The sequence below is a fragment of the Lepisma saccharinum genome, chromosome 24, assembly GCF_977018435.1.
Source record: "Lepisma saccharinum chromosome 24, izLepSacc3.1, whole genome shotgun sequence".
In the NCBI taxonomy this organism is placed as follows: Eukaryota; Metazoa; Arthropoda; class Insecta; order Zygentoma; family Lepismatidae; genus Lepisma; species Lepisma saccharinum.
The window spans coordinates 35016986-35038011 of record NC_139252.1 but is presented as its reverse complement, the minus strand read 5'-3'; the positions used below and the strand labels follow the sequence as shown (position 1 = coordinate 35038011).

General features: G+C 37.7%; 1 protein-coding gene across 3 annotated transcripts in view; it reads right to left on the bottom strand.

Annotated features, from left to right (window-relative positions):
* Positions 1-536: 536 nt before the first annotated feature.
* Positions 537-21026, bottom strand: part of LOC145978334 (uncharacterized) — a 278099-nt gene continuing 257609 nt past the window's right edge. For all 3 annotated transcript variants that reach the window (XM_083110912.1, XM_083110911.1, XM_083110913.1), the window contains 3 exons: positions 18638-18823; positions 11338-11513; positions 537-8451 (listed from right to left, as the gene is read on the bottom strand). In XM_083110912.1, coding sequence (XP_082967038.1) covers positions 3500-8451; positions 11338-11513; positions 18638-18823 — 5314 coding nt within the window. In that variant the 3' untranslated portion in view covers positions 537-3499. The remainder of the gene's footprint in view (positions 8452-11337; positions 11514-18637; positions 18824-21026) is intronic.

Here is a 21026-nt window from a genome sequence, read left to right as displayed (position 1 = left end):
GCAAGTTACACATGCTTTACCATACATTTATCATTTATTTTAGTTGTTTATACGATTTTTCTATTGCATTTTCAGTTGTATAGATAAGAAAATTTTCATTACTGACAAGAGTACTGTTTTCAGACAGCAATATCTGAACACAATAAAAGATGTTAGTTGTACAATTATATTACTGAAAACATTAAGAGTACAGTTTAACTACTTAAGATAGGAGAAACAGTTGGACTACCAAAAACAGTAGCAGTATAGTTCAGCTAATGAAAACAGTAGATACAGTTGGGCTACTAAAAATAGTAGAAGACAGTAGCATTAGAGTTCATCTACTGAAAACAGTAGATGTTTCAAAACACCCGTTGATCTATTGAAAACAGTAAACAGAATTTTCAGTAGGGTCAACAAACGTTGTCAACTATTCTTAGGTGTCGATTTACTTTTTGTAATTCCAGATCCACAATTTTCAAGTAATAAATTAAAATATAGAATTCTTGAGACTCCATGCATTCTACAAGCATCAAAACAGGAAGAAAAAAAAAACATTTCAATCAATTTTATCTGCTTTCACAAGATCATTTATTGAACATATCAGTCCATATTATTACACTTTATGACTTAAATATGAATTGATACTCCCCAACAGAAATGGCCATCAGGGTTGCACCACTGGCTAAACAGGTGAATGGCAAAAAAACACACACGGAACAATTACATATGCACACCCATTTATACTTACATCTGATTCACGCATCCCAATAAAATGTATAAATAAAAAATGCCACATTCTTACGCTTAGCCAGTCTAATATATAAAAAAAGACATAAATGAAAAGGACTCATATGACGCACACTCCTTTCGGACAATTCACATCATACAGAATTCACAAACTGTAAAAGTCATCTCACAAACAGCTACCATAATTACACACTGTGAGATCACATAAAATGTTGAATCTCATGCAATAAAAAAATCAGCTCTCGGTATAATACATTTGTTATTTATGCTCAATAATTATATTTTCGTTGCTGGGCCGTGGTGCTTTCAGAAAGAACATCATCCATGAAACTAACATAATAACGAAACATAACAACATGCATATTCCTCCAGTTATCCAGGATGAAGACTAGACGTCAGTCTAATCTACTCTGATAGGAGGCTGTGATATCTTTCCTTCTCCCTTAACAATACAATGAAAAGACCACAGCGGAAATATATATACAGGCAGGGTAGAAATAGAATAAGAAATTGATCAGTCTAGAAAGACCGGGTGAAATTTTACATCATTTCTTTTAATTTTGCTTGAATTTTTTTAAAATTTACATTTAAATTTAAATTGTTCATATTCCAGAACTTTTGTTACAAATCTTTTATTTACATGCAATTCTGCATTTGTTATTTTCACTGTTTTGTTTCCCTCAAAATGTACTGCCATAGGGAAAAGTTGCCAAATAAGGAATTAAAACAATAGTTATTTAATTAAATAAAGATCCACATCCTTATTTTAAAAACAAGGAGCTGGAAATAATGTTGGTCATAAGCATGCTCATGGCTTCAAAGACGAGTACTGAAATAATTAGTGCTATAACAGCGATCACACTCACAACACGATGAAGCATTCAATGTAAAACAATTTATTTCCACATTTAACTGGCTGGAGTAGCATGCTGGATAAGCTAAAACTTGATTAAATACAGCATTTTTGTTTTGTAGATACATTTTTCAAGGTTTCCAAGTATCACTATGGTACATATGCTAATTTTATGAAGTGGAAAATATGACAATTGCATTTACAACCTCTTTCTGAAATCAACAACTTGCATATTTGTAAATATACTGTTTCTGTTCTTACACGAGAAGGCTTTTTAATTGGCTTTTGGCTATAATGAGGCAGGTCTTGGCTTCTTCCAAACTATCTTGGAATAATCTTAGAACTTGTTTTGCATTTTCATCAATTTGAATAAACATGGACAATGTATATGTCTCTCAAATGTTAACTGTGCATGTTCCAAGATAAATACTTTTCTATGTGCTTGAGTGTGAAGCAATAGCAATACAATCTTTGTTTCACTTTGGATATCTTGTTAGTGCACATTTTATATGTGCTGTTATGCAGAGAATAAAATTATCTGGACAATTTTACTGTATCCTTTTCACAGACCAACACATTCTATCTGCTCCATTAATAACAAAAGAACGAAATGCTAATCCAATTAAAAGAAACACAAGATAAGGGATAACTGAAAAAATACTAAAACATCCAACAATACACTCACGTCACAAAACATTCCTTTGTTCTTTCCGAAAGCACACATGGTTTTTAAGAATATTGTTTTACTAAAAAAAATGGCACATTTGTCAATCGTAACACTTTTAAGTACTGTATTTAGGTGCAATCTTCTTATGTGCTAGAATTTGCAGTTCATGCTGTAAGGCTATGAATTATTTTTATTAAAAAGAGTCAAATTTTAATATGCAATATTTTACGAATAAAATAATCATGTTAATTTTCTACTTACTTCCTCTCGCTTCTTTTCACTTACAATATTTCTAGTGGTAAACCACAGGATCTTTTGAATTCATATTATGTACTTCTAACATTACATTCACCTCCTTTCCTTTTATACAACCATTCTCCACGTTGATACATTTTAAATTCGATATGTTTTAAGTCAACAACCAAAATTCATCATTGAACACAATTAGCACAATTGCATGAAGCAAATGAAACAAAATCACCTAAACCAACAAGAAAGCTCGTGGTCACTTAGCTATACACACAAATAATCAGTCACATACTCAGCACATGCTCTCAAGTCTAAATAAAACAGATCTGCTATAGCAGTTTGAGAGCTGCTATAACTTCCTACCATATGGTGGAAATCAATAGGCATAAAGGGACTTTATGATATATAACCACATAATAAGTTATATCTCGAGTACATTTAACCCCCAAAAAATAACAGGTAATGTTTTTGAACCTATTTGAGAATGTATATTTACAATGCACATATGTACCAGATATATATATATAGAGATATATGATTGAGCCCAATAGAATGACATTCCACACATAAGTATTATAGAACTAGATGGCCCTATGCACTCTATGTATCAGTAATACCACTGATGTTTACAAGATAGACATCTGTGCCTTAAGATTCAAGATTACTAAAGAAATATTTGGTTTGCATAATAGAATATGGAAACGTGTATGTGTGTATATATATATACATGTACATATACAAAATATCATATTTTTTCACTTTTCATGCGGTCCAGCTTTATGAAAAACCTTGCACTTCTTTGAAATATCACTTTCGAAAATAACGCCACACAATACCAAGTCTGTGACAAGTCTAGGTGGAGGAATGGTCCAGTTGGATGTCACACTGCACTAAAATGAAGAGCAGTGGCACACGTATGTACACCTCAACAGCTACTCATATGGAAAGAAGTGTACAATAGAGGAATGGAAGTTACTACACTTGGAAGATTGCATTAATTTTCACACTGTTGTGACCCTCATCGATGCCGTGTTGATCTCCTCTTCCTCTGGATTGCTTTTGGTATCAACACTGTTCATATACGAGTCACTGTGTTTCATAGCAGGAATGTTTTTGGCTGCTGAGGTAGGGATCTGAGACTTCTGCTGCCCGTTCGCAACAGCACGAGGAGGGTTGTAGTTAAATGGTGGGACAATTGCAGATGCCGGTGATTTTGATGGGCTTTTCTGTTTCTTCCCGTCGGCCCCTTCGGTGTCGATTCTGATAAAGGAGCCTAGTCGAGAGAGCCTCTTGGGTTTCTGTGCATCCTTATCGTCCTGCGAACCAGAGCTACGTTCTCTTCGTAAGACGACATTGGATCCGTCGACGGATGCACCATTTATCTGAGTCTGACTATCCTCCCTCCTGATCCACACGTCACCTTCCTGAGGCTGCGGTTGGACTTCAGCCACTTTGCGTTCCCCTACTTCGTGAGTCACACTAAAATCTCCTGAGTGGCGATATTTTGCATCCCGATGCCTTGTAAACTTTGACAGGCGAAGGCCTAATTTAGTTTTCGGTTTAATACTATCTACTTTCTTATTGCAGTCTTCTTGTCCATCACTAGCCTTGTCGTCTTTGAGTTTTTCAAACGTCGAGCTACGCTGAAGTTTTCTCTGAATTGTTCCAGACAATGCTCTGAACTCTTCTTCGCCATCTGCTGGAGTCCTTCCGTTTGTTATCCAGACTCTTGTATCCTTCTTGTCTTTCTGTTTGTTCCTGCTTTCCTCAACCCTCTTCCACAAGTTAGCTATCTTACTCGTCACTTCTTTCTTAGCACTTGGCTTCTTGGCTGAACCTATACCGCTGGATCCATTGGAATTTAGACTGGAGTTGCTGCCAGATTTTTGATTTATACTGTTGTTGCTGGAAGTGACTTTACTGCCTTTAACTTTTGCACTACCTCCACTATCATTACTCTTGAGGCTCTGATTGCTGTTGGAGGTCTTCATTCCGGAGTAACTGTGGCGTGCAGTAGGATCCTTCTTTGAACTTAGAGGAGAACGTACGCTTACTCTCGCAGTTGCAGCTTTGTGAGATGCTTTAGGTGTTGCAGTGCTTAGTGTGGAACATTTGCTTGATGTACTTTCTTGACTAGGTGTCTTGGCTAACTTGGAACCAAGAGCTGCCGTCGGTTTTGAAGGAGGACTAGGCTGGACAACATCACGTCTCAACTTTGGCTTTGGAGGGACTTTTGGTGGCACTTTCTTCTTCTTCAACTCTCCTTTGCTTCCAGCAGAATTCTGTTTTGCAAACAATCCCATTACGGGTTGTTCGACAGCAGGTGAAAGGATGGGGATTTTGGTTTTTGTCGGTGAGACAGTTTTCTGCAATACATCTTCGATTGGTTTCTCTTTCGTAAATGTGCCTTGCTTAATCGGTGGCTTCGGTCTCTCATCATCACTGTCATCCTTGTCAAATGCTCCGTTACTATCATTTTTATTAACACTATTAGGAGTGTTGAAAGGTGTCCGTGGAGTCCCTGTGGATCTAGGAGTTGAAGAAAGGCTTCTAGGAGAAGTGGAGTTCCGTGAAATCATTGATGTACTGGAGGACCTTGCGTGCCTTCTAGCCCCAGCTGCTGCCTTTGGGCTGGACACAACACTGCCTCCGGGAGACGACGAGGCTGAGCCTTTAGGCGTATGCGAAACTGAACGAGGAGAGCCTCCTCGAGTTTGCCTAAGTGCGGAAGCTCGAGTTGGTCTAACGGATACAGGTGGACTTTTAACAGCTGCTACAGGAATATGGCTTTGTGGTGGTTTTGCTGAATTCTGCTGCAGTTCTCTTTTGGCTGGGGAAGAGTATAGGGCTTTTCTCCTGCCGCGAATTGCCTTCGGGCTGCTCTGGACATTATCATCAGCTTCTGTATTTTCCTCCTTTTGTCCCGATGGCTTCACTATGCGAGGACCTTTTATCCTTGGTGATGCTTCTACGTCTTCCTCGTCCTTCACTGCTTCCCATCCTTGTTCTTCATTTCCTTTCAGGTTACCGTTTGCTTTCTTATGGTTCGATCTTCCAGTCTCAGACTCTGATTCATTCGACACAAGGCTTAAAGTTTCACACTCCAAAAGCATTTCCTCGCTGGCAACTTCAGATGATTCGCTTGCCACTTCCTTTGTCTCGTTGATTGTGCTGATCACAATATTAGCATCACGTTCCAAAAACTCCATCTCCTCTGCTGTGAAATTCAAATCTACATCCAAGTCACCTGAAGAGGGTAAACGTTCCAAACAATTTAGATCAGTCTTTCTCTCAGACATTGGGGAGAAAGCTTTCCCTTCAACACCAACCCCTTCCTTAATGTTTCCTCCTTCTTCGAGTTCTCCAGGCAGTGCCTTAGGACCGCTGATTGTTCGTGTTCGGAAACGCTCTTTCTCTTCCGCACGCTTCTGTTTCAGACTTTTAGGGGTGAATTTTGGTTTTGGAATGCCACTTTGGCTTTCACAGCTTTTTGGATCTGACTCCTCACAAGATTTCTCTTCAATATCTTCAGGTACTGTTCTGTTACCTGAATCTAACGTATAGGTTTGGTACCGGTCTTTATCTTCTTGACGACGCTGCTTACAGGTCTTTGGTTCGTACAAGGGCTTTGCGACAGCTTCTTCTGTTTCTTCCTTTATGGCATCACTCTCTTTAACATCAGCGACTGGCTCCCGTTCAACATCAGCTACAACATCGGGTAGTATCACAGATTCTTCTTCTTTCTTGGATTCCTCCTTTTTGGCATCTTCTCCCGATATTGTGTATGTCCTGTATCTCTCTTTCACAAGCTGTCGTCTCTGCTTTGGGGTAAGCCTCCTATGCTTTTTCGGAGTGGACTCGTTTGAACTAGCGTTGTCTGATGCAATTGGCGTGCCCATTTTGCTATCTCTCGGTAAATCGGGAGCATCTCCGTCAACTTCCTCACGTTCAACACCTACCTCTTCCGTATATAACTCTGTATCACTTCCAATTGTCTCCGTGCCAGGTTCAACAGTTGATTCTGGATCTGTCATGTCCGTTATTTCATTGAACGTTGACGGGGGATTCACGTTCTCTAGACATTCACTGAGACTTGGACCTGAGCTGGTCCGCATGCTGCAGTTCATGGCATACGCATACGCTTCAGCCATGATTGCAGCAGGTTTCAGAAGATCAAAGAGCGCATCACTGTTGGCACTGCTTCTCATGCTTTTACCGTTATCAGACTGAGATTTCGAATCTGCCACTTCGCTAGTGATGCTTGAGACACTGATCATACTGTTTTCCATGTCCATTTCCTCCATTGCTGCAGGCGGCTTTATGTTTTCCAAATGAGAGTTGCAACTGCTGGAAGCTGCACTTAAGTTATCATTCGAGCCCATGTTTTGTGACATATTATCAACACTGCTGCCAAGAGCTCTACGAACCATGGCTGGAAGGGATTTGCGAGTGTGTCGACAGTCGAATCTTCGTGGCAGGGATGAATGACGTCTTTCTTCAGCTTCTAGAGATCCTCGTCTCGCATCCACGATGTCTATGTGACCTGAAAGGGACAGCAGGCTGCCCATGGCTGACGGTGCCTTGATGTTATCTATTAAAGGTTCCGAGGCAAAGCTAGCCATACTGTGCTCCATGTCTTCAGACAAATTCGAAGCTTCTGCATGCACATCTTTTGCTATCCTCCCGGCTTCAAGCTCAATGATTCTCGAGTCGGTGAGTCCATCCATGGAACGACTTTCCTCAGAAATTGGATCAACAAATTCTGGAACCAATTCATCCAATTCTCTGTTCTCACTGCGGAATGACGATATCATTGGTGCACTGATGCTTAAACTTGGAAATGATACAGAGTTAGGAGAGTCATCATTCCACGTATCACTGCCTACCATGCTTTGTTTCATATCACCTGCCATTTGAAGCAAGAGCTGGTTATTGATAAGATCTTCTGTAAGTTTATCCAGAGAAGCCACCATGTCGTCAGGATTCCGCGAAGAGTCATTGGAGAAGCTCTCCATTATATTATCGCTACCGGGACTCTCGATCATATTATCTGTAAGCGAACTGCCAAGATCGCTTGCCGATTCACGGATGTTATCGGTATCGGGACTCTGGTCACATCCGATGTGTTGATTATCAGGGCTCAAGGGACTCACCTGTTCTTTCTCTGGTGTCTCAATATTCTCTTTCCCACAAATGGCAGATGCATGGCACGTGTCCATCTCGTTCTCCTCTACTTTGACTTCTACGACTGCTTCTGTGTTCTCGGAATGGTCTAGGTGACTTGTGTCTCCGCTTTCGTCTGCTGCAGCCATTGCAGCAGCAGACCTTTCCCCGTTTTTTGGATAAATCAAAGGCTGTAGCTCCTCCTTCTCGTCATCGATGCATCCTGCATTGTACTTCATTTCTTGCAGACTTTGCTTTTCATAATCATGAGTATCGAGTTCCGATTCCTGTGCAGGTACTCCTGGCACAATTTTCAACTCGTGCTCATCGGCACTAGGGCTTCGTTCTCTGACCTCCCTTGGCTTAGTGTTTTCAATGGCTAGAGCCGGAATCTTGCTTGGCCTCTTCCCTCGGGCACCCTTCCTGTCGCACAGATCGGATTTACTCTTTGGCATCCCCAAACTAATACAATTCTCCAGTAATGCCTGGTCGGAAGGTGAAGCTTCGGCACCAAGAGACTCTACGCTGAGGGAACTGAGTGAACCATTTCGAGACAAAACAGTGATAACCTCTTCTGATGCTGAGCTGTTCTTCTGTTTCATGGGATCTTGCTTCTCTTCGCCACTCTGGTCCAGACTTCCATCTGATGCTGTGAACTGAGACAACGATCTTGAACAATCTTCTAAGCTGCTCAAATATGGTTTGGATGGTTCCACAAGATCACAATGTAGCTGATTGGCTGGTCGAGGAAGATGAGACTTGAAATTTGATGTTAATGAACCATGGTTCACTAGAAAATTAACATAAAAAGCAATTAGTCAAAGTTGGGGCAAAATAACAGAGGTATCAGAACCAGCAAGTACCTTATCATAATTACAGATACTATTTGAAAATTATGATTTCTAATGTGTTGCATAAAATGGTTAAACATTTCAAAGCAAAATTGAGCTTTAAAGTATTCTTCGTTGAAAAATTAACAGACTTTAAAATTTTAATGCAAACAGCTGGTGCACTGTATTGCAAAATATATACTATATATATATGTTCTTGCATTTATTATTATTGACAGCAATTATTCTTTCATTACTGAAATGTACATGCAAAAGTTTAAACTTTACACCTTATGCTGTCAGCATCATTGTAAAAGACATACGTCTAGGCATTACATTCTTAACCTATTTTTAACCCACATGTAATACTTATTACTTTCTAATGAGAAACCCAGAAGGGTTCAAAACTTGGATCATTATTTAAAGTACATGTATAGACATTACTCTCTTACACTACTTACAAAATCTACATGTGGACATCTGCATAAGCCTTCATTATGATATTGGATCACATCATCATGATCTGTTGCATACTTGTCTGTTGTTTGAACAACCATTTTATTTTTCAGTTTTTACAGAAAATTAATTTTGAACAAAAAAAATCTACATTTTTTGAATCTTTGGAGTATGACACCAGTTGACAATTTAAAGTTCTGAATTTTTTTGCATTCTACAGATATCAAACTCGACTTTCATGTGTGATAGAATGTTTCAACGTTTTGGTCCTTTAACCTATATAAAATTGGTAATTTGAAGATGACAATCTTAGCTGTTGAAAAGAACTAACTAAAACGAACAAAGCTTCCCCTCCCTTCCTCAAGACACACACCAGGGCATGAAATAAAACGAACTCAACATTTCATTAGCTTGGTGAAGATAACATCTGAAAAAAATATACAAAATCCAAAATGGTTGTTAAGGAATTGCATAGAAAAAATGTATTCTCTTTTCCTATTACATATTTCCAGATGATGACACCATAAGGTTGATTAGAATAAGATCGTTTTATCTTTTCTTGTGGTGTGCTGTTGAGCTACTGTGCATGATTACAATATTTGAAGGCAATTTTAAAAAGTAAAATTATATTACAGATTATTAACGTCGTTTCATAACTGAAGAGATTATATATTGCGATGATAACGTATGACATAAGGTAATGTCATTTGCACTTTGTGTAAAATGAAAATAATTCTTTGTTAATGAAGAGATTTTCTTGGGATATCAGCCAAGATAGTCATCGCCATGGATGAAGGAATCATCATCCAGACCGAAAAAAAGCATGCCAAAGCCATTCACAAGTGAAGGTGACGCTGATCACCTTTTTGACTGGAATGGTGTCATTCACTATGACTAAGTCCCACATGGTGAAACCATATACAAAGATTATTATTTGGAAGTAATGCAGCACTTCAGGGAGGCAGAGAGACCAGAAATGTGGGCAAACAAAACATGGATGCTGCATCATGACAATGCTCTAGCACATTTGGCGCTCCTTATTCAAGAGTTTTTGGCGAAGCATAACACAACTGTTGTACCTCCGCCCCCCTATTTGCTAGATTTGGCACCTGAGGATTTGTTCTGGTTTCCAAGGCAGAAAAACACTCAAAGAACACCCTTTCCAGACAATAGAAGACTTAAAGAAAATTTGTTACGAGACTTCAAGGTTATTCCATAGAAAATGTACTAGAATGCAAAGAAACCAAATCTGCAATAACGGTTTAAAGACATTTTCACTTAAGAGTACAAGCATAGTCCTCCTAGTAAGGACTCCAACTTAAGGATACGGGAAGTGTCAAACATAGGAAAGGTGCTGGCAGAACAGCAGCCTCTGAAAATGTGGATAGAGTGAGAAACGCTTTTACGAGAAGCCCAAGAAAATCGACTGTACAGCATAGTCTACTAAAGACAACCAACTAAACATGGGTAAGTTGAATGACAAGTCACTAAAGAGATCTTCAAAAAGTTTCGTCTCTTTATGGGCAGACATTGTATGTGTGTTGAAACATAAAGGTAATAAATTTTTAGCCATTTAATTTTATTTTAATGTTGTTATTAATTCTACAATGTCCACGTGGATAATAAGTAGTAATGGACAATATAATCACAGATGATACAACATGATATTTTTTTGAGTATTGTGATATTGGCGATACATTGTCTCCACAATATGTATCACATCGGCGATATATATTGGCTCCATGATATGTATCGTACCGGCAATATATATAGTCTCCACGATATGTATTGTGCCAGTGATATATATCGTGGAGACATAGCATACTACCAATATGATATATATCGCAAAAATATTATGACGATATGTACTGCCAACATGATATATATCATGGCCACGATACATAGACAAAATATCATGATGATAATATATATCACCAACATGTTATATAATGTGACCATGATTTTTATCATCAAAATATCATGATGAGATATGATCTAGTTGATATCGCTTGGATGATATTTTTTTTTTTCAATATCGCTATGTATCGTCTAGACCAGTGATTCCCAAAGTGTGTGCTATGCACCATGAGGCTAGCTTATGGGGGTGCCGCGAAGTGTTGCAATATTTTCACTGAAATGATATGATTGTTACAAATACATGCTTATTTAGTACTTTTTACATATAAAATGTTTCTGAATTCGAAATATGTTGTTTATTTTTTATCTGCAGGCAAGTAACCTAACCACACTAACGGAGCGTTGCAAGTGTTACACTCTGACTTGGGCGCCATGGAAAAATCTTGAAACAGCAAAGGTGGCGTGAAATAAAAAAGTTTGGGAACCCCTTGTCTAGATGATATATCGCCCAACCCTAATAATCAGACACTTACTCTGGTCTTGAACCCTGCCAGCTTCATCACCTTCCCCATCACCAGTACCAAGGGAGCTGAGAGATGCGGCATGGGATATTTCTAAAGGAGTTCCTTCTGTAGCATACTGAAGGCGTGTATCGCTTGTAGAAAGTTCCCCTGATAACGACTCGCCAACACCTTTTGATCTGTGTACACTGAAATAAAAAGAATATGCATTATCATATATCATTGGTAGGGTTGACGAAAATACATTTTAGCATCGAGATAATGACTATTTTTACTTAAGTTTCAATTTCACAAATTCTTTCAATTCACAATCCATATTTGAGTGCCCACTACCACAGACAAATTAGTTATACATGTACTACTGTGCTTCAAGCGTATACTGCTCATTTTGCCTGTTTGAGTGTTATTTGCTCGAGTGAAGAAGCTCTCGATTCCATACACTATCTAGTGCTGTCCGTGTTCCTGCAGTACTCTAATCGCCATACTTGTTGAATCTGTTGATACTTTAAAGTGTATCAGAACCAGTGTACAAAATTAGCAGTTTTAAGTTGCAATATGCAACTAGAATTTTGGTCATAAATTATATTAATTTTGATGGCATAATGTATTAAACACTACAGAATTTTAAAATGAATGTTTTATGTCTCACACATTTGTATTTGATATTTATTACCAACTAGGTTTGATGCATTAGGAGGGATAGGGCACCTAAGTGTCAAGTTTCCAGTTTTACACATTGATCGAAATTTGTTTCTTTGAGTAATTATTTATTTGTGCCAAAATTTTACAATGCCATTTTCATTGTAAAATCCATGGATGTACTTCAGAAATGGCTTGTTTACACTGATATTAAAAAAAAAAATGATTCATATTCAAATACTCCTGCAATCAAGGAGACACCCTCGTATACTTGCACTGCTCTACATATTGCACAGACATGTATGTGATAGTTCTGCTGTGCAAAAGCCATTTCCTATTGCAATTATGTAAACAATGCTGAAATCCATCTACAAAAAGCTGGCTCTCCTGAATGTTTCAGGGAGTATTCTTCAGAGGGGTGTGTGTGTGTGTGTGTGTGTTTGTTGGGAAAGAGGGCTGGTTGTTCTTATGATAAGTGATAATTTTGAGAAAGTTATTACAGAGATTACAGAGACAAACAAGGTCCGGTGGAAACTTAACAATATGGATTGACAAAGGAAAGGCATATTAAATATATTGTTCCATTATTTCTGAATACTGAGTACATACATTTGTCCTTTGAATATTGTTACCCTTGTTGAAGACATTTGCTGCCTGCATGAAATCAGATTTGCACTTCATTTTTCAGTTGGCCGCGGTGGCTCAGTCGGTAACGCGTCTGACTACCATGCTAAAGGTCCCGGGTTCGATCCCCGGCCGGTTCAAATCCGGGAACTTTTCTAACGGTGGAAGCGGCCCCGGCGCTCACCCAGCGTCGAATAACATGGGTACCTGGGGGAAACCCTGGGGGGTAAAGGCGGTCAGGGGCGTGATGCTGATCACATCACCCCCACTCACGACCGGATCAAGAAAGTGTGGGGCGTTACCCCCACACCCCCTATACGCCTTCATGGCGTGGTGCTATGCACAGGGGAACACTTTACCTTTTTACCTTTTTTACCTTTACTTCATTTTTCAGTTCATCGTCATCACCATGACTTGCAAGAATATTGTTAAATTATAAAAATGGATGTAAGTCACTGTGTCATTCAAATGGCATGGTGGATGACGAGAGCCTTCTAAACCTTGTGTTCTGATGATGGGGCTGTAACAGAGATGCTGACATTGTGTAACAATCCTAATCATAAAGAGATTTGTGGCAAGTAGGTGTACTTTGTAATTTGCTTAACAAAACTTCTTTCTGAACATCTTGATATTTAAATTAGTGCATGCGTTGATGCATATCAATCTCTCCTCATGAAACAGAGGATTGCGAGCTGAAACTGCCAGAATGGATATTTTACATATACGTGTCTACCATAATTGTCGCAATGAATTTAAAGCATTGATTTCACTTTTTGTGAGGTAATGAACATTTTCATCAATTTTCATATCTTAAGAACATAAGGAAGGATGAATTCTACAGTTACGCTTTGGATTATGTATATGGTAATTCTTTGAACTTGTATGCGATGGCTTTACAATTAAGTCACAAATAAAAAAAACTTCATATGCCACACTACGTTGCCATCACTCTACTGTATTCTTTTATACACAAATATGCATTACTACTGTATTTACTTTTGTGTATATTTCTTAATTAAATACAAAATTTTACCAACAAAATATCTGAATTTCAAAGTTGATTTGCTCCTTTTATACCGTAAGATGGATGACAAATTGAGAGAAATGTCTTACCTATATCAAAACAAGGACAAACGTGCACACAGAAGAGCAACATGACATCAAGGTCACATCAGTCTCAGACCACTTGCTGGGACAGCAGTGCCCTTATCTGCCATCTATTTATGTTCTGACAGTGTGATTAGATAGCACCGGAACACCAAAAGCTAATTAGTGCCTCCCCTTAGTCTGCCTCTTATTTTATCCTACCTCTAGCCAGAAACGACTTTGAAGACAATGCACTTTTACTGTGCATGTATTTGAAACATGGTGGATAAAAATATTTTTTGTTAATTTAAATCGATGCTTTAATTTTTTTTTTAAAGAACATGCTTAAAATTGCTTGCATGGTTATTGGCACCATGCACATAGTATATGTTTTCTATACAAAGACTTTTTCTAGTAAACGACACTGTAAAATATTTGAACAGTTTGATTAAAGCAAATAAAAAATATACATAAACATACATTTTTATACTGTAACTACTATGGAAATGTTTGTTGAGTGTGTTAATTAAAATTTCAGAAACTTTTCTTCCAGTGAAAATAAAACATTCTGGATGTAACTTAAAATATTAACTTATATTATTTTTTGTCCTTGTAGCTGAATTTTGAAGATTTTTTTTAATGGTAGTTTGAGAGAGAGAAAAAATATCAGCTGTTTATGTTTATTTACAGTTTAATGATATTGACACTATTTATGGTTTAACATGATTAGTATTTTGTATATTTTTCTACACAAAATGTTTGCTATTTTCGCCCATAAAATTATTGAATTCTAAATCAAGAGAAATCCTGTCTTTACATTTCCTTTCGTATGAGCTTCACACCATCAGTACATATATTTTATTTCCTTTACTTTCTTATCTTAGAACCTAATAATCACCATTAAATAATTACGAGATTAATGTGCTTTCACCAAAAGTGTTTCAGATATCTACAAAATCCTTATGTACATTACTCTAAAAATTATTAATTTAGAGTGATTTAAATCAATTCATCCTGATTTGAAGTAATTTTATACTGGATACTAGCACAATTTAATGAATTGTACAGACCAATATCAATATAAAATATTAACGAAACTGAAAATATACTGGGCAGATGACAAACATACTCCTGATAAAATGTTAACCCATCCACCTAGCCATTGAATGAAAGGCCTGACTGAAAGTTCACTTGCCATAACTAGCAATCACTTCAACAGGTTTTGAAATTCGTCCTTGTAATTTATTTTTTAGCCAATGGATGACGGAAGTTGTATGATCTGTTGAACGTAAGACCTGTAAGAATGGGTTGCTGGATTTTTCACACCAATGCAGAGTGTTATTCCTCAGTAATATATCGTACAAACAAATCTTCTGTTCATGGTTTGATGCAGTGAACACAGTGTGTGTAGCTAAAGATATGTGTTTCCGCATTGTGGTTTTACTTGATGGTACAACCATTGTCTTTGTTAACACAGATTATGCTATTTAGGATGGAGATGGTAGAACATTACTGTTTCGTTTACTCCCAGTGGCTGGTAGTTCTGAGTTCTCCATCTGGTAACGGTTGTGGATGATGTTTTTAGGTTGGGTCATCTGCTGTGCTCTCAGTTTGTGGTTTCAATTTCTATCATCTGGCAGAGCTGATGGGTGTTGATTGGTAGGGTGGATCATCTGCTATGCTGTGCTGCTCTGATTGGTGTGCAGTTTGTACTCCTTCGGAATGTAGTTGTAGGTTGAATGACAGGTTTTCATTTTTTCTTCTTGTCAGAGATCTTACAAAGTACAAGGTGCCAGGTGCAGTGTGCCGGCCTGGAAGTGATGAATTCAAGGGGTGGCCTGGGGGGATGGGGAGGGGGAAGGTACCCCCTGCTGCAAAGGTTTTAATAATCTAGAAGACCATTCAGACAACAGCTAAGAAATTTGGAAACCATGGTCACTTTGTTTCACTTAAATTTAACGTAGAATGTATTATATCTGGCTTTTTCATAATAATAAGAACTGATTCAGTGCTCATTACAATTATTTCAAAATAACGAACTAATTTAAATTAACATCCATTTTAATAATTGCTAACTAATATACCGGGTGGTCCATTTATAATGATAGTATGGAATATCGCATGCAGAATGCATCCAATCGAAAAATTGCACAGAATAAAAGTTTGATACTATTGAGGGGTAAGTCAATGCCCCAAAAATTTCATCGCCGCCACCCACCCCTTAAGGGGGGGGGGGGTAAATTTGAAATTTGAAATGGAACACCCCCATTCGTTTTACATATTAGGATTCCGTGTTGAAAAAGAATTTTTTGTTTGAAAAATTTTGTAAAAAAATTGCAAACTTCGAACATTTATAAACATTTGGTAGTTTCAGATTCATTTTGTTCCCTTTATGTAATAACGGTTTTGGTTTCCATTGAGAACATTGCATAAACAAATTTTATTCAATAAATGTGTGCAAAGAATTCAGCAAAAGAAAATTGTTTGCAATTTATGTTTTTGTGTAACAATAAATAATATTAATTTGTTCCAACTCTTTGGTTTCAAGGAACAATTTCATATGAACAACACTACTCACTACTCCATTCAGGCTCGAGCCATGTTGGACACAAAGTTTCCTGGTCGATGGATAGGACGTGGAGGACCTGTTTCTTGGCCAGCTTGTTCACCCAATCTCACGTCGCCTGATTTCTGCCTTTGGGAACTACTTAAAGAAAAGTGCTACCACGAAGTTCCAACAACGCCAGAAAACATGAGGCAATGAATTATTGATTCTTGTGATTCTACAAGGCACGTCCAGAAAGTAAGTTCCGTTTCAATTTATCTCCGCTGCAGCGCTGCGATCGCAGTTCCGCACATGCGCGGTAGACGCTCTGTATCAAGGAGAAGAAACGTGAGCCATTTGGAGATCGCTGTCAGTCACGTACGCTTTGTTGTGCTTCTTTACAATGTCGGTGTTGATTGAAAATCCTGCCGCTTGTGAAATCAGATCTGTGATTCGTTTTCTGAATGCGAGGAAAGTGAAACCAAGTGAAATTTATCGGCAAATTTGCGATGTTTACGGACCAAATGCGATGAGTGATTCAATGGTGAGAAGATGGGTCCGACAGTTCAATGACGGACGTAGTGATGTGCACGATGAAGAACGAAGTGGGCATCCATCTTTGGTTACAGAAGAACTGGTTCACGCGATTGATGACAAGATCCAGGAAAACCGAAGGTTTACAATTAGTGCTCTCGTTATGGAATTTCCCCAAATTTCACGATCACTAATGCATGAAATTGTTACCGAAAAACTGAAATTTCGTAAACTTTGCTCACGTTGGGTACCAAACACTTCAACAATGACGACAAGCTGAAAGAAACTGTTTCCAACTGGTTGAAGACACAGGCGGCAAATTTCTATGAAGAAGGTATACAAAAACTTGTGCCACGCTATGACAAATGCCTGCAAAATTTCGGCAGTTATGTGGAAAAGTAGTTTAAGAGTTGTAGAATTTTGTGCAATAAATAACTTTTCTGTATCTGTACACAATTTAATTTTATTACCAAACGGAACTTACTTTCTGGACGTGCCTTGTAACACTCCTGACATTTTGGTACGAACAGTGGGGAGCTTCAGACACCGTGTTTTGAAATGCATTGAAGAGAACGGTCATCATTTTGAACATTTGCTCCCTTAAACATTTATTTGTGTACCTCAAATGATAACTAATTTGTAGTAACATAAATATTTTTTTTGTTCATATGAAATTGTTTCTTGAAACCAAAGAGTTGGAACAAATTAATATTATTTATTGTTACACAAGGACATAAATTGCAAACAATTTTCTTTTGCCGAATTCTTTGCACACATTTTTTGAATAAAATTCGTTTATGCAATGTTCTCAATGGAAACCAAAACCGTTATTACATAAAGGGAACAAAATGAATCTGAAACTACCAAATGTTTATAAATGTTCGAAGTTTGCAATTCTTTTACAAACTTTTTCAAAAAAAAAATTCTTCTTTTTCAACACGGAATCCTAATATGTAAAACGAATGGGGGTGTTCCATTTGAAATTTCAAATTTACCCCTCCCCCCTAAGGGGTGGGTGCGGCGATGAAATTTTTGCAGCATTGACTTACCCCCTCAATAGTATCAAACTTTTATTCTGTGCAATTTTTCGATTGGATGCATTCTGCATGCGATATTCCATACTATCATTATAAATGAACCACCCGGTATAATAACATTTCATTTATTAAAACTCAACAATAGACACACGTAGAGAGGTAGGGCAGGTGTAATGTAAGCTTCTATTGTTGTAACGAATTTGAACTTCTCGCAGCTAGTCAGTCAACAATTTGCTGTGGAATGGTGGTGATGTGATTGTGAAGTCTTATTGAAATTTACACTTATTTAATTAAGGAGCAATTAAAAAATATTGGTACTATACTTTGATGCACATGACATCCCCCCACTCCAATCCCCCCCCCCCTTCCTGGAGGAAAGTCGCTGGATTCAATACTGCTGCCTGGTGTAGTGGTGGTTTCTGCTTGATGACTGCATGCATGCATTTCTTAAAAGATATTCCCTGCGAGTAAAGAACAGGTATGGAGAAGATGAAATGGCCTATAGTGTTGAGATGCTGTGCAAGGCCTCATCTTCATGATCCTTTCCTGGCATCACTTAAGTGTTCTATTCGTTCTTGTACTGTGCATATGGTCCTCCTGATGTAGTGTAGTCAGCATTGCCATGTGACTTTCAAGAGATATTACTTGCCAAAGGATGCATCCCCCAATCTGTTTAAGGCTTTGCATAAATGTGAACACTTTCATAAGTATTTATATATTTTGAAAACATTGCATTGGTGAAGTCATCAGCAATTTTAACTATCAGTTTCGTAATTGGTCCTACTTCTAACAGATGTTAACATATCTTTCACATTAAATTATTCTTTAATTTGACATAAATACTTACACTTTTGAGCAGCTTATAGCTTCAGCAGAATTTGTTGTCAAGTCACTCAACGATGTGGCAGTTGAGAAGTTGTTGGGAGTGTCCTCTGTAGCATACATTTCCAACTCATCTGCAGCCGGTGTATAGTGAGGCAACTGGCCAGGCTTGAAAAGCTGACCACTTTGCTGTCCACGTTCTTGTGCCATTCTACAAAGAACAGAATTGGTATAGTGAATAAGGCATTGTGGGCATTGTGGAAATAAAAAATAAAAAACTACATAAAATTATGCAAAAAATGTAAATCAAAAGAAGGAAGACTGGTGGAGTAAAACTTTAATTCAAAAATACATAATCATTAGCATCAATAGGAGAATTAAAAAATAAATAAGAACATTTAAAAATTATCATTGTGAATTGAAATATTGCTTGAATCTACTTTTAATACTAAATATAGAAAAGGAAAGTTAAAAATTGTACTTACGTATGTGAGTATAGTGCTCTTATTGTAGAACAACGTTTCAGAGATTGACTATCTCTTTCCTCAGGTTCGTATAAAAACTAAGTACTTGGCATAGTACTGAGTCAAAAATGTAATATGAGGATTGTGGTTAAGGGTTGGTTAGGGTACATTTAAAATATTAAGTTTTTGCTATTAGAAGTACGTAAAAACCAAGCCGTTCCCTAATAAAACTTGTACAGTAGACCTATTCACAGGTAAAAAAGTTAAAAAAGTTAAAATTCTAAAAAACCTGCATAAATCACAATGCAACCTGCAGGTTTGGCATTTCCTACCCAACTGTGCTTATCTATCCACATTAAGGTCAATTCTCAACGAATATTTCCCCTCCCCTTAATTTTCTCGTTTCCCCTTATTACGTCACAAATCCAACGTGAATTCACGTTCCTCTCTTGCAGCTTGCATAACTTCCGGAGTGACGTGGAAACCGATATTGGGTTCAATCTTCCGGCATTATCCCATTTTTTGAGGAAATTGATCCACCCTTCTTCAAATTTCCTTCGTCCCTATTAAGATTACTCTTCCCCCCCTACAAATACTCGCTGTTTCATACACGTTTCTTCCTAATTTCCTCCCCTCTTTTCTGATTACCTCTTTTTTTACGATTCTATGCCCACTTTCCAAAATATGTTCTGAGAGACCCGTTTTGGGAACTTTTTCCCTTATGTCCTTTTCATGCTCGCTCCATCTTTTACCCATATTTCGGCCCGTCTGTCCTATGTACTCCTTCCCGCATTGGCATTCTATTCGATAAACCCCCTTCTGTTTTTCCGGTATTTCCCTAGTTGTCTTTCCTTTCTTATAATCGGTGAAGTATTTTTCTACATTCTTTGGTGCTTTCATCCCGCAAACGATTCCAAAATCTCTCGTTATTTTTCCGATATGGATTGACGGTAAGGGATGCCAACGTACTTTACCCTCCTATTTTCGATTTTTTCCCCTTCTTTTTGATCCCCTTCTTTCCTAATAATTTTCCGTGCTCTCTCCGCTATCTTATCCATTTCTCTATTTGTGTATCCATTTTTTAATCCTGTTTTTCTTATCCACCGAATTTCGTTGTCTTTTTCTTTTTCATTATTGCATAGTCTACCGGCCCTAATAAAAAAGTTAAGGAATACGTTTTTCTTTGTTATTTCGGGGTGCGCCGATTCCTTGTTAATATATAAGTTCCCCGATAGGGGTTTATGATGTACTCCTGTTCTAATCCTATTCCCTTCTTTCAAGATACTAAGATCCAGGAAATTGATTTTTCCATCGCTTAAGTTTTCCCTAGTGAAGTTTATTCTTTCGTCTTGTTTTTCTAATTCTTCAAAAACCTTGTTCAGTGCTACCCCCTTTCCTATAATCAAGATATCATCAACGTATCTCCCATAATATTTAATACCCATTCCTGTTTTTTCCAAAGCTGCCTTCTCAATGAAGTGCATAAAAAAGCTCGCTACTATACCCGAAATGGGGTTTCCCATCGCCAAGCCTTCTTTTTGTCTATAAATACTGTCACTGACATAGAAAAAGTTATTTTCCGTTACAAGGTTATACCATCGTACATATTCCCAAGCAGTTAGGATGTCTATTCCTTTTTCTAACAGCCACCTTAGTAAACAATCTCCCGCCCGCCCCCTCGGTACACTTGGGTATAAGTTAACAACATCAAAACTACTTATTGTATCCTCGTCATCAATTTCCAGATTTTCTATACATTCTTTAACTTCTACGGCATTCCTAACGCTATATTGGGTGTTCTCATTTACCTTCCTTATTCTTTTTACCAGCAATTTTGCTAGCCCATATCCAGGATGTTCGTATGTTAGTATAATAGATATATTAATAAGATTAGAAGAGAGATCAAAAAAGGGGTAGAGACAAGCATTACATTGGGCACAAGCGAAAAGA